Source organism: Helianthus annuus, chromosome 8 (genome assembly GCF_002127325.2).
Source record: "Helianthus annuus cultivar XRQ/B chromosome 8, HanXRQr2.0-SUNRISE, whole genome shotgun sequence".
NCBI classification, from domain to species: Eukaryota; Viridiplantae; Streptophyta; class Magnoliopsida; order Asterales; family Asteraceae; genus Helianthus; species Helianthus annuus.
Window position 1 is genome coordinate 35,795,249 of NC_035440.2, and position 14,344 is coordinate 35,809,592.

The window sequence follows — 14,344 nt, forward strand, 5'->3', positions numbered from 1 at the left end:
TGGGGACTGAGTTTCCTGAACTCATAAGGGTTTTCTTATTATACTTTCCTTATATATTATATTACTAGTCTAAGTTCCCGTGTGTTACACGGGTGGCTAATAAGAAAAATAACTAATTTAATATGTTGACGTAAATATTTTAATTATATATACGTTGAAATATCAACGGAAATGAGAGAGAGTACACCAAATAATTAAAATGCATGAATACAACCAAAAATTACAACTCATTGAAGATCTCTTTATAAACAACATTATTTGTTTTATTCGTAGGTTCGCCGTCATTGTCAAGTATTAGTAGCTTGACTCAATCTCGTGTTTTAACCTTTGATAAAGCTACATACAACTGACCATGTGTGAAAACGGGTTATCTCAAGTACAAACCAACTCTTGATATCATCACTCACATCGGTTTATTTCAAAGAAAGCAACCCATGTAAGGATCAAAGAACCCCACAAATTAAAAAGAAAATGAAACGAAAAAGGCATTATGTGACTATAATTTATGAACAACACCAAAACAAATTTCAGAAATACCAGTAGTTGACTTCATATTGTTAACTTTGTTTTTGTAGTCACATATGAAGCAGAGACGTAATAAGTGCATTATAGGGGTTTTCATCATACGCTTCATATACCAAACAAAGTAGTATTAAAATTTGTTACGTTAGTTTGTTGTTAGTTTATATTGTAAATAAACTAACTTAACATGAACTGTAGTCTCAATTGTAAATTGAAAAAATAATGCAAAATTAACTTAACATGGTGGCAACAACTGGAATATCACCATAATATAGTAAATATTAGATAAGTAAGAAATAAACTCACATATAAAACAATCGAGTAGACTATGAAAAGGGTAAAATTAAAATAATAACTTGAATTGAAGTTCGACTTTTTATGATGATCTAGTCCAAATACTATAACAAATGTTCATCTCCTAATCAATAATACAAGTAACATTAGGACAAAATTTGTGAGCAGTACCTCATCAAAATCAGCAGATGCACCAATGGGTGTTGTGAGTGCGTACTGAACCAGTTTCATGTTTTCAGTTTGCTCATTTATCTCGTCCACGTCATCAATATTCCTGCACACCCAAAAAATAAAAAAATGCAATAGAAACGTAAACACGAAGCTCTAGGTCATCAATCCTTACCTTGCCGTCGGGTAATAGCACCACAACCGTCCATAGCTGAGACCGAATCCCTAGTCACTGCTGAATCCTCACCACCACTTCACCATTGCATGCCATCATCTACATCCGCTCATCCATCGTTACACACATTAGGGGCATAAATAAAGGAATGGAATTAAGGTTTCATAGTTAAAGAGATAGGTTTTAGAATGATTGTACAGAACACGTGAGGGAAAAGGATTGCCGAATGTGCATTAGCCTCTATATCATGAATCAGGCCAACCCCCCCCCCCCCCTCAACACACCCTGTGATGCTTCTCATTTTGCTGCACTGTTATGGTAGCTCATTGTCATCATTTCCACTGCCCACAAAGAAGCAAACAAAGACAAAAAATAGGCATTTCATTTATAAATCCTCATAAGAACTACCAAATTAGTACAAAATGATAAACTATAAGAGAAAGAAAACAATTTAGGTTACATACCTAGTAAAGATTATAACCGTGGGCGTGTAGTGGGAGAATGTGACCCTTATGTAGATTCACTACCAAAATGAGAAAACTGATGGTCAACTTCCACTTTCCCACGCTCAATGTCTTTACATGACCCTGCGAGCTCAAGAGGCAGTTTTTTAAAAGACGACTCTAATTCGTCTGCAAGTCTTTTTCCACGTGCTTTCGCAACTTTTGAATGTGAAGAATGGTCTTTTCAGTTGAAGTCCCTGTGTTATTCTTGTCGGTTTGTGATTTTAGTTTCCTCTTTTTCGCATTCTTCACATACCCAATCACATTCAAGAACTTTATTTATCATTACTTTCATGCAATTGCTAGCAAAATGTCCAAAAACTAACAATTTAACAATTTATTAATACAAAAAATCCCATTTAATATCAACAAATAGACTTACGTGTGGTCAGCACCATCAAGACATCTACATCATATAGCAAGTAAGTCCTCACGCCCTGCATCTCCACATATATCACACACTTTAACTGTCATCAACAAATATATTAGCGTATTACACAGTTGAATAAAAGTATTTTTAGATACTAAATAATGCCAAAAGCACAACTAATACCTATAAATTTTGAATATTAAAAACTGGAATATTCAGGAAACAGGATGTGGAAGTAAGCAACTTCAAGGAGCCAATGATCCCACTACCACTGAAATATCATTTGAAGTAGTGTATATTTCTTTCTACACTTTGAAATCGTTAGATTGAATTGAGTGGTGTTTTTAAAATGAAGAAAGTAAGCCTGTTCACTAATAGAGCGAATAAATATCATATCTAGTCTAAGTTCCCGTGTGCTACACGGGTGGTCTTACAATAAATTATACTACTTAGAAATGTTGACCTAAACTTTTAAATACCAGTACCGTACCGTACATTTTTGGTACCGGTATCCATATTTGGTGAATTTCGGTACCGATACCGTACTCATCCAACTTAATCATCTTATTCATGACACCAATCTTCAGAGCTGTGCAGAGGCATTCGCAATGGCACCTGCTTCGGTTAGCAACGGCACCAGCTTCCCAGCTCGATGCTTCTCCATAATAGCTGCATAAAAGACCACAATATCAATCAATCCGCCATCAACAAACACTAAAAATCAAACACAAAATTGCTCAAACAACTTACCATCCGAGCCACCAATGTGCTTCCCACCTATGAATACATTAGGAACAATACTCTGACCGGTCCACTCCTTTAGAGTGGATTGGATTTCACCTCCATCACCTATCAAATCCATGCATATTACTTCTTCAAATGTTATTGATACAAACTCCGATATGAATCAATTCATCAAAAGAGTCAAAAGTCACTACTTACTTTCTTCATCTAGTTCGATAACCTTGTAGGACACATTAAGCTCGGAGAACAGTTTCTTCACGCTCTTGCAATAGCCACACCAAGTCTTGCTGCCAAAATCAAGTTAAAATTTCTTAATTCCTAATCACACAGCATCATTCATCAAGACAAACCAAGAAAGATAGCTTTGCATCTATACTTTCATGATTTGTCGTGAAAAAGGAACTTAATTGTTCTTATAGTAACACTTGTTATTTTTAAGTGTTTTTAGTCATTGCGTTTTAGGTAAAACACATTTTTTAGGTGTTTTCAGTCCATTGCGTTTTAGAATGAGTCATTTTTAAGTGTTTTCTGGCCATTGCGTTTTAAATATAAGACATTTGTTTGTGTTTTTGGTGCATTGCGTTTTAGGTAAAACAGTTTTTTATGTGTTTTAAGTCCATTGCGTTTTAGAAAACAGACATTTTAAGTGTATTCTGGCCATTGCGTTTTACAAATAAGTCATTTCTTTGTGTTTTTTGTGCATTGCGTTTTAGGTAAAACACATTTTTGTGTGTTTTCTGGCAATTGCGTTTTACAAATAAGACATTTCTGTGTGTTTTCTGGCCATTGCGTTTTACAAATAAGTCATTTCTTTGTGTTTTTGGTGCATTGCGTTTTAGAAAAATGTCATTTTTTTAGGTTTTTTTTTCATTGCGTTTTACGTAACTGGTGGTTTTTCTATTGCGTTTTACGCAACTGGGTTTTAAAATTTTTTTTTTAAATATAGCAATAGTATACTCGTTTTAAAGTTAAAAAATGCTCGTTTTTTTGGTGCAATTTTTATAAAAAAATAATGTCGTATGAAAGAGTTATTAACGTTTAAAAAATGGGGGGAATTGGAGGAGAGAAAACTATTGGCTTGGATTGACTAGAATGCCCTTGAACAAACTCACACGCCTCTTTTCTTCCTTTCAATTTCCCTGATTTAATCTTAGCCCTTGATTAACTTAATGGATGGTCAAGATCACTTCCTATCCTTCCTAGCCAAATAAACTTTCTATTGTATCTCCACCCTTAATTATAATATATAAATCAATAATATTAAAATCAAATAAACTATAACATACATATTTAATGTGAACGTGATTTTTAAAATAAAATCTATACTATATTATAATGCATGAGGGAAGGGTATTTTAAGATACCCAAAAAATAAGAACTTTTCACCCCCTTTATTTATAGAAAGACCCCTAAAATGAGGGTAGTTTGGTCTTTTAAACATTATTTATTTTTTAGCCCCTAAACTTATTACACTTAGATCCCTGAGTTTTTAACAAAATTATAGATAATTAGTTACAACTCACCCCTCCACAACAAACATATAATGTTTTACGTATTCTTGACATATCTTATAAACCATACTGTTTAAAAAAAAATCCAAAGATAGCATGACGACCTACACATTTTTTTCGACGTTTCGGTAGTTGTCTTGTTCAATATTGATGCGCGGATTAAAAGGTACAAGTCGATAATGCTTTAATGTACAAGTAACTAATACTTGTGATCTAATGCGCCTAATCTACAAAGATGGGTTCCATCTATGCAAACAAAAATAAAAAGAATTAAAAGTACCGTAACATAAAATGAAGATATTATGTGTCACATTTAATTTTATTAAAGTTGTCTAATATCTTTACTTAGATATCTTATAAAAATTTAAAACTAACCACAACAAACTTCCTAAATAAAGGGGGTGGCAAATCTAAAATTAAACCCTAATGTACTTTTATAGTTACTACTATAAATACATAGCATGACACCCATATATCTATTGCAAAACAAAGTTTAAAAAAATTAATCCAGTTCTAAATTCAATTGTTGTGAAAAACCAAGTATGCGAGATTGAAAATTCTAAGGTCAGTTCTATTATATCGCAGCAGTGAATAATTGTTTTCTTTTGTTTACTTTTATGTGAATGTTAACTTATTTGATTTTTCAGATTCAGTTGCATGATGAACATGCCAATTTAAAATCACCCAGTTGTCAAACAAGCTTCTAAGGTATTGATTTTTAAGTATTATTTTTGTGTATATCTTTCATATTAACATGTTCGTTATGTTATTATATGTGTGTTTTATTGCAGGATGATGGTGATAAAAGTGTTGATATTATTTCTTATGGTGTAATGTTTAGTCCATACAAGTCTAATCTTCAACGTGAATTTAGTGAAGAGGTAATTTTAAGGTTTATTTAATCTTTTTTTTAAACTTTTGTATTCTTTTGTCCTTTTTAAGGATCAAAAGTTTAAGACTCAAATGAAGAGATCCAGGAGACTCTCTGAATAGAAATGGAGTGAGCTTATTAATTTAGACTATTCTGAGGATAATGACAAAGAATAAGAATTAGAAGATACTGCCGATTCATGCACAAACCAGAAAACCCGATTAAAAATACCTCGTGTGTCAATTCAGAAGTGGAACAGATTTCATGTAGTCTAATATGAAACCTATCAAGTGTTTTTATGTTCTTTTTTATTTTCAGTTGTTATGTTTGATCTAGACGTATGAATAAAGTTTATTTTCAGTTTTTTTAAAACTTAAAGTTTATTGGATGAGTACCATGTGGATATTTAAAAAAAGTTATGGACTTTAAAGAATACAATTATAAACTTTATCATTTAATCAACAAAATAAACTTACTTTACAACTATAACAACTTATATTTTATTTTTTGTCGTTTGATTTTGTTATTTTTTTTATTAAAAACGAAACTTTACATGTGTAAAACAGTTTTATACTTTATTTATAAACAAAACATTTTGATTTATAAAAAAATAATTCTTTTATAAACATTTTTTGTAACAAGTAATATAAATAAAATACTCCAGAAATTTACAATCTTTAGTAGATAAATACTAAATTGTGTTACAAATTTTTAGGAATTATAAGTTAACTATATTGTTATAGATAATATTAGTAAGTTTCAAAAGAATTTTGTACCAACTTGACTAGATACATAGTAGATTTTGCTGCATATTTTAGGGATTATTAGTTAAAAGTAGACTCATATAGATAAGATTAGTTAGGAACTAAAAATTTGAACTTAGTATGGTATAAAATTAATAAAGATATAAACTCTTAACATCCTTTTTTTTATTAAAACAGTACTTGAAATTTTATTAAAATATATTTTTTTATATCTGTAAAAAAATGAAATATAACTATTTAAGTTAAAGGTCTAAAACGTACTTACGAGTCAAATACTATTTTTTATTTTTATAAAAACAAAAATTTTAAACTTAAAGTTTATTGGATGAGTACTATGTGGATATTTAAAAAAAGTTATGAACTTTAAAGAATAAAATTATACTTTATAATTTAACCAATAAAATAAACATACTTTACAATTATAACAACTTATCTTTTGATTATTAATTTTTATAAAAAAACAAAATTTTACATATGTGTAACACTTATGACATACATCCACCACCATAATATTATCATAAATATTATACGAATTAGAAAACTACCAGAAACGAGTGCCGCAATGCAAAGTGTCGCTCCCACCGCATCGCGCAGGCAACCTACTAGTAATGAAATAATATGAAAAGTGAAACTAAAACATGACTTGTGTTATCAAGTATGCATTTGAGTAAAGTGTACGTGTCCAGCAAAGAATCAAACATCAAATTGTGAATTTAATTATGATGGATACGTGGCTCCTTGGAAACGTAATTCCTAAGATTTCAATCTATATATATAGAAGCAAAGGTTGAGCTTCACATTGCTCAGTTCATTCCTTCTCTCGCTCACTACTCTTTATAACTCTATTTTTCTTTTAATAATAATAATAATAATAATAATAATAATAATAATAATAAAGCGCTGTCCCGTTTTAAGTGTTTTAACCCTTGACCACTGATACCCTGTCCGACTGACGTAGGGCCCCGTAACCTATGTCAAGGCTCTGCCTAAATTCGTTGGGGTTCTGTCTCGTGACGTAGGGATAAAGTGGAATTGGGTTACTATACTTAATGTGAGTGCACTATATATTTTATTAAATAATCCAGGAGTTATACCAAGATATATCAACGCTCCAAAAATATTTCCGACACCCCTAATATATTTAGAGTTCCCCTATACGTCCTAAGATACCCCCCGTATACGAAAAATAGGCCCTGAATACTTTAGTTTTACCAAAAATTAAATAAAAACAAATTTCAAGAGGCGCTCGCGGGCCGCGTAGCATTCTTCCCATTTCGTCGCGGGCCGCGACAGCTTAAACACCAGATCTCCTCCGGTGCCGCCACGTGTCGATGACTCAGTGACCCTTCGCCGCCTTACCAGTCCTCGCGGGCCGCGTAAGACCTTGGTATGGTCTACGCGGGGCGCGACAAGGTCCAAGATCAGCACTATAAATAGAAAGCTTCGGCCATTCATTTGAATTCGCTCACAATCACTTTTCTCTCGAATTTCTATAGGGTAGTCACTATTCTCGGGCATAATACCCCCTAATTAGCGAAGCTCTGCCTCGTTGTAAGTATCATAACCCCTGGATACGTATTAGATAATCTGCCCAATTGATCTAGGGTTCCGTAACGGCTGTCGTGGTTCTGCCCGACGTAGTCGTTGGAATGCCGTCTCGGGGAGGGTATTACTAATGTTAAAATGGGTTATTATACTAACACGTGTGCATTGTTTATTTAATTAGATTATAACCAGGAAGCCACAAAGGAAATACCTAAAATAGCAATGTGAGTAATCTCCTTTTTGTAAACGGTTTTTACAAAACCTTAAATGTTTTATAATGCAATTTAGCAGTGATTGAGTCTTTGTAATTCTTCAATTACTGCCGGTATTATGGGGTTTTGTATACATTACTTGATAACCTTCACAATTGGACAACGGGTTAGCCAATGTGTGATATGACCATAGCCACAGATCTGATCGAGTGGCAAGTACTGAATGAGTAGTTGTGTAGATATAAACATTGTAATCGCTCTCAATACTGTTTAAATTAAATTAATGTTTCTTGATTAAACTGGGATTCACTCACCAGTATTTCCCACTGACAAATGTTTTTAAAACGCGTTTCAGGTAACACAATGTGACAGCCAATTAGTAAAAAGCCAGCTGGAGAGCACTGACGGCTTGGAAAAATGTGGCTATAAAAGTTACCTAAAAGACGATGTTTAAAATTCAATAAAATAAGGTTTATCCCTATAAACATGTTGTAATAAGAAACTTGGGTTTTACCCATGTGATTATAAATTTAAAAATATGGTGGTTTTACTCTGATAAATAATTCCTAACTACGGTCTTGATGAAATTTCCGCTGCCAAAATAATTAAACATACGGATACCACCGAAACTGGCTCGCAGCCGCCCGTTCCCAGGTAGTTAGGGGCGGGGGTTGTGACATATACCTTATGCAATACTGATTGTGCCTTGACAACTATACATTGTACTCTCTTTTTGAAAAAGGGATGTACGATTTCCTTCATATTAAAGAATAATTCATTTACTTTTTTTACAACATCTCTAAGATTGCAGATTACAAAAACCCACATAGAACTTAAATGAAACCCCAGATCTGGAGTTTTTTTTATTGAGAATCGTGTGTAAACAAAGATACGACAGTTGTCAACTCTATAAGAGTTTGAATGAAAATATATGTGGGGTTTCTCAATTCAAAGTTCTAGAGTGTGACTCTAAGAGCACAAACCTGAAGATCTGAGGACAGAACAAGACGTGATCAACAAATGGATAATGTATATACGGTGGTCGCCAATGAAGAAACACGGAATCACCGCCGGGATGATGGACCGATTTCTCTGAGTGGGTTAGAATCATGCCTTGTTCTTCCTCTTGAACCTAGATCTGCAATGGAGAAGAGAAGAGAGTGGAGCTGTAGAGATCACTGGTAGATGAAAGAATTCCCTGTTTCCAGTAACAAAAAGTGTGGCGGCTCCATATCTTCTACTCTAATAATGAGGTGAACACCTCTTTATATAGGAGATATGGGCCTCCCCTAACCTCAATGGGCCAGGCCCAGTTAAGGGTTATCTCTACAAGCCCACAGCCTAGTGTAGTGTAAACTACAACGCGCTAGGCTACGCGGGTTAGTACGCAATAATAATAAATATTAGAGTAAATTGCCAAAATCGTCCCTGAGGTTTGGGCATGTTTGCCATTTTCATCCAAAACAACTTTTTTGTACCATATAGTCCTTCATTTTTGGGTTTTTTTTTGCCATTTTCATCCAAACGTCTGACTTTTTTGCCAAAATCGTCCATGAGATTTGGGATTTTTTGCCATTTTCATCCAAATGTTTGATAGAAAAAATAAAGCAAATTAGATGTTTGGATGGAAATGGCAAAATATCCCAAAAGTGAAGGACTATATTGTACGAAAAAGTTGTTTTGGATGAAAATGGCAAACATGCCCAAACGTCATGGACAATTTTGGCAATTTACTCTAAATATTATAATAAAAGCAATAAGTAACAGGAATATCCGACCGCTCGGGTCGGGTCTAATACCATACCCCATCACAGGGTAACAAAGAGCACAGAAGTTTTTGCTTCTTTGGGTCAGCGACAACGAGAGTACCGAAACAACCATAGGAAAAGAAAAACAAATGTTTGATACTCATTTTATATTTTAAGATGAATAACAAAAAAAGTTGAACGATACCGTTGTTGTTCGTACGGTACCAGTTATCAAGGATGAGCAAATGGTACCGGGTAGCAGTACCGAATTTCCCGAACAAAAAGATTTTCAAAATCAATTCTATACCGACTTTTGGCGTTTTCTATACCAGGCTGGTATCGGTTTTTACCTTCATGTACCGATAACCGTACCTGTATTTTCGATACTAGTACCGATTGTCACAAACTTATCCAACTTAAAAGAAAAGAAGATAATAAAAGTATTAAAAAACATATATTACAATAGTACTAGGTTAGAACCCCGTGTATTACACAGGTTGAATAAATGTAATTTTATATATCAAATATCCTTCAATTTAACATAAAAAGTAAACTAAGGTGTTGTTTGTTATTGCAGACAAAAACTGTCTACAGTCTGATTTCAGCTGATTTTATGTCTGCAACTGAAGATATGGTCTGAAGGTCTGCAAGCTGAAAATATAATATTGTTTGTTTTATAAACTGGATATCGTCTGTATAAGCTGAAAATTATTTAACTATCATACTTATCATAGTTGATAAAAGTCATTTAACATTCAAGTTACATAAAAAACCATAATAGGAGCAAGTATCATTAACCTAAAAAATAGTAAAATAAACTCAAAGTACATTGTTTTGCATTAATTCTTGTGCTATTTGATCTCGAAGTTGACTCATAAACTCACGGCCCGCTGAACTTCCATGTCGTGGTACTTCTTCTCTATTTTCACCACCATCTTGTACATGTTCATCTCCATCTTGAAGGTGTACATTTGGGTGATCATATTCATCAAAAAGGTCATCGCTTAAACCCTCTTTCCGTATAAAGTTATGAAGCGCAAAACGTGCAACGGTAATATTTCGTTGGGGAACCAACGAAAAGGGAGCCATTTTCTTTAATATTGGAAAACGTGCTTTGAATACACCATACGCACGTTCAATACATTTCTAAGCTTTGCATGTGCGTGGTTGAATTTTTCCTTGTCGTTTAATGCACGATTTCGACGGAAATCTCCAAGCCAATACCTCACATTTCTATATGGTGCCATAAAGCCTCGAGTGTGTGCATAAGCAACATCACATAGATAATATTTATCTGAAAAAAACAATTCAATCTTCAAACTATATAATATAAGAAATAAGGTTGGAATCATAGATATATACCCGGAGGAGGAAATGGAAATGGTGCATTTGCATTTGTTAAAGATTCGGACAATATTCTAGAATCATGTGCCACTCTTTCCCATCCGGCCACGAGAAACGTAAACATCATGTTGAAGTCACATATGGCCAAAACATTTTGATAGCAATCGCCTTTTCCTCTTCCCCTATATAAATGTTATTTCTCAACAGGGATGATAGCATGTATCAAAGTACCATCAAGTGCACCAATCGCTCCCTATGTAGAATTTAATAGTTACTAATATACGTGGAAGAAAATCACAAATGTATTTGTATAACGTACCTTAAAAACTTTTTGTGATCTCTTATGATGCCCCGGAATATTTGGATTAGGATTAAAAGATGTTAGTACAATAACCTCTTTAGCAAACTCCATCATTCTTGACAATACTTCATGAAAATACTTATGAATTGTTTGTTTCGAGTGTTGAAATCTACGCTTAACAACCGAAAAACGTTGATTGTGACCAAGCATCACAAAAAACATAGCCATTTTTTCTTCAAGGGATACATGTTTACTATCTTTTAGCCAACCTTTTAGTTTAAAATGTGTGCAAAGTCGAACAAAAGAATCACGTGACATACGTAGGAGTTCAATGCATTGCGTATCATTCCCTTGCAACAACTCTAAAGTAAAATGGTGTCTAGACATAACCGAAGTATTATCTCTTTTTCTTTTAAGATGTCTCAGCTAAAAGTATCTAAGATAAAAGAACATCACAATGAGGAGCAATAACCTTTGATTATAATCCTTGAGAAACCTGTCAAAAACAAGCAAATTAAACTAAAAAACTACCATTTTACTTGACACATAATGGTTCAAATTACATAATTGTTTGACAATGTCATTCCAAAACAACAAAAAACAAAACACAAAATGGTTCAAATTACACCAAACACACATAATGTCATACCAAAACAAACAAAAACAAATACCCATATCCCTCCCTACTTGAACATCCCCAGTGTCGTCCCAGTCATCTTAATCCACTCTTTCAACACCTCAGGGTCTGATGGCAATGTCATCCATGCTTGTCTCATGTATGTTGACTGACCAAAGATGTTAAATGCTCCTAAAAACAAGGGATCTATAGGCTCTAACCCAACTGATTTCAACTTCTCATAACATTCATCAATGGATGGTCCTTCCATGTTTTTCACCATATGCTTAAGTGCATCACGCATATCACTAGCCAAGTCATTTAGGGTAATGGAGTTTTTAGATGTTTTAGCCTTTTTCTTGGGCCTACCTTCTGAATCATCATTGGGTCGAACACTAGGTCCCTCATTATTGATAAGATCTTCATCACCCATTGGAAAACTTTGTTCATGAGAGTCTCCATCATCATCTTCTAAATGAACACTAGCACCTTCTATCTGAAGTGTTTGGACATGTGGGGATGATGAAACCCCAGATGTTTGGGTGGATGTCCATTGATTACCACCAGTTGCACTAAGGCCTTCAAACACAGCTATGAAAAGGCCAGGATGAGGCAATGGTCGTGTTCTCAATGACATTGCCCTTGGGTGACCCTGCGCCAAATTAGTAAGGACTATAATAAATACTTTTCTATTCTCATTATTCTTATTAATATTAATATATAACAAGATATTGAAATTTTAAAAATCACACCTTCTTAAAGTCATCCCATTCTTGAGGCGTTAAAGTGAACATATTTGTTTGTGGGCTGTAGAGATTTCCAGTCTTGTTTCTCAAATAGCACCATCCTACATATTTTGATTTCATGGTATCAAAAGCATTTCTAATTTTCTTTTGATTCAAATCAAATCCAAACTCTTCCTTAAGTTTCGCTCCTACCCTACCCCAAGACTCTCTACGCAAGCTTTGTCCATTTCTACCTACTCTCCTTATTTCTTCAAGACATGTTTCTAACATGCATTTGATAGCCTCATGCGTCCATTGTTGTCGACCATCATTAGTTTCCATCTAAAATTCAATCACAAACAACATACAATTGCAACCATAAATTACAAAAAAACACAGCCATAATTACAAAAAAAACGCAGCCATAACTAACAAAAAACGCAGCCATAATTCAGTCAAGCAAGTCAACACAAAAGAGGTATGCTATGCCTTTTATTTGGTTCTATAATAAGTTGGTTCTATAATAAGCTGGATGTAATGAAAATAATAGATCCCTTGATATTCTCAGGTACTTTTATGCCTATATTATTTTCATTACTTGTTTAGAGTTCTTATTCAAGCATCTTATACATGTACAAGGAAAAGGAAGTTTGAATGGTGAACATAAAGCACCAATCGGAACATGTAGAAATAAGGGAAACAAGTATGTACTGTACAAAAACGATTCAAACTGAAACCCTAACCCTAGAAAACGATTCAAACTGAAACCCTAACCCTAGAAAACCGCAAACAATCAGAACAAATTAAACGATTCGATAGATGATAAGACGAACCTGTGGAAGTTCGATCGGTGATGGTGGGAGGCGGCGATCTGTGGCGGCGGGAGGAGAAGTGGAGGAGTCGTGGAGCATGTCTGGGGAGCGTGTCTGAGGAGCGTATATGTGAAGATCTGATGGTTTGTGAAGAGGTTAGATATGTGCTTTTTTTAAGCTAATAAAAACCCCTTCCAGATCTTCTTTAAAAAAAACAAACAGTCTTTAAGCCCTTATGTCTGCCCGCCTGCAGACATAAGCTCCTTGAAGACATTTTAAGCAAAAACAAACGGCCCCTAAGTTAGTGGTTTGGATGAAAATGAAAAAAAAAAAAGCCAAAGGTGAAGGGTTGTTTGGCACAAAAAGTCATTTTGGATGAAACTGACAAACAAGCTTAAACCTCAGGGACGATATTGACAATTCTTTTTTTGCCTGTTTGCTAGTTTCATCCAAAATACAGGTTTAGGTCTGTTTGCCAGTTTCATCTAAAATTCTTTTAGAGTAAATTGTCAAAATCGTTTCTGAGGTTTAGGCTTGTTTGCCAATTTCATCCAAAATGATTTTTTTTTTTTGTGTCAAACAGCCCTTCACCTTTGTTTTTTTTTTTTTTTTTTGTCATTTTCATCCAAACCACTAACTTAGTTTACTTTTTATGTTAAGTTGAAGGATATTTGATATATAAAATTACATTTATTCAACCCGTGTAATAAACGGGGTTCTAACCTAGTACTATAATAATATATATTTTTTTAATACTTTTATTATCTTCTTTACTTTTAAGTTGGATAAGTTTGTGACGATCGGTACTAATATCAAAAATACAGGTCAGGTTATCGGTAGATGAAGGTAAAAACCGACACCAGCCTGGTATAGAAAACGCCAAAAGTCGGTATCAAATTGCTTTTAAAAATCTTTTAGTTCGGGAAATTCGGTACTGCTACCCGGTACCATTTGCTCATCTCTGATAACGGGTACCGTACGAACAACGGTATCGTGCAACCTTTTTTTTGTTGATTTTCTTCAACTTTTAATGATTTCTTTTTTTAGTTTCAAAGGTATGGATGAGCTCTGTGCCAACCAATATCGAATCAGCACCGGTATCGAAAATACCAGTTGCGG

General features: G+C 34.0%; 2 protein-coding genes and 1 long non-coding RNA gene across 3 annotated transcripts; all 3 read right to left on the minus strand.

Annotated features, from left to right (window-relative positions):
• Positions 1–987: 987 nt before the first annotated feature.
• Positions 988–1,449, minus strand: LOC118481248. The gene is made up of 2 exons (XR_004865035.1): positions 1,160–1,449; positions 988–1,090 (listed from the first exon to the last, which is right to left on the minus strand). It is a non-coding gene; the product is annotated as an uncharacterized LOC118481248 (long non-coding RNA).
• A 1,128-nt stretch (positions 1,450–2,577) lies between these two features.
• Positions 2,578–8,860, minus strand: LOC110872639 (glutaredoxin). The gene is made up of 4 exons (XM_022121481.2): positions 8,663–8,860; positions 2,975–3,063; positions 2,783–2,881; positions 2,578–2,701 (listed from the first exon to the last, which is right to left on the minus strand). The coding sequence occupies exons 1-4, from the start codon at positions 8,788–8,790 to the stop codon at positions 2,616–2,618; spliced, it is 402 nt and encodes a 133-aa protein (XP_021977173.1). The 5' UTR covers positions 8,791–8,860; the 3' UTR covers positions 2,578–2,615.
• Positions 8,861–11,755: 2,895 nt separating this feature from the next.
• LOC110871029 lies at positions 11,756–13,325 on the minus strand. The gene is made up of 3 exons (XM_022120020.2): positions 13,247–13,325; positions 12,441–12,755; positions 11,756–12,340 (listed from the first exon to the last, which is right to left on the minus strand). The coding sequence occupies exons 1-3, from the start codon at positions 13,322–13,324 to the stop codon at positions 11,756–11,758; spliced, it is 978 nt and encodes a 325-aa protein (XP_021975712.2). The 5' UTR covers position 13,325.
• Between the last annotated feature and the right edge of the window lie 1,019 nt (positions 13,326–14,344).

Coding starts and splice junctions, on each gene's coding strand:
- LOC110872639 (XM_022121481.2), bottom strand. CDS start 8,790: ATGATTCTAACCCACTCAGAGAAATCGGTCCATCATCCCGGCGGTGAT. Junction 2,882..2,974: donor TATCGAACTAGATGAAGAAA/GTAAGTAGTGAC, acceptor TGGATTTGATAG/GTGATGGAGGTGAAATCCAA. Junction 2,702..2,782: donor GCACATTGGTGGCTCGGATG/GTAAGTTGTTTG, acceptor TCTTTTATGCAG/CTATTATGGAGAAGCATCGA.
- LOC110871029 (XM_022120020.2), bottom strand. CDS start 13,324: ATGCTCCACGACTCCTCCACTTCTCCTCCCGCCGCCACAGATCGCCGC. Junction 12,756..13,246: donor CACCGATCGAACTTCCACAG/GTTCGTCTTATC, acceptor ATTGAATTTTAG/ATGGAAACTAATGATGGTCG. Junction 12,341..12,440: donor AATGGGATGACTTTAAGAAG/GTGTGATTTTTA, acceptor AATTTGGCGCAG/GGTCACCCAAGGGCAATGTC.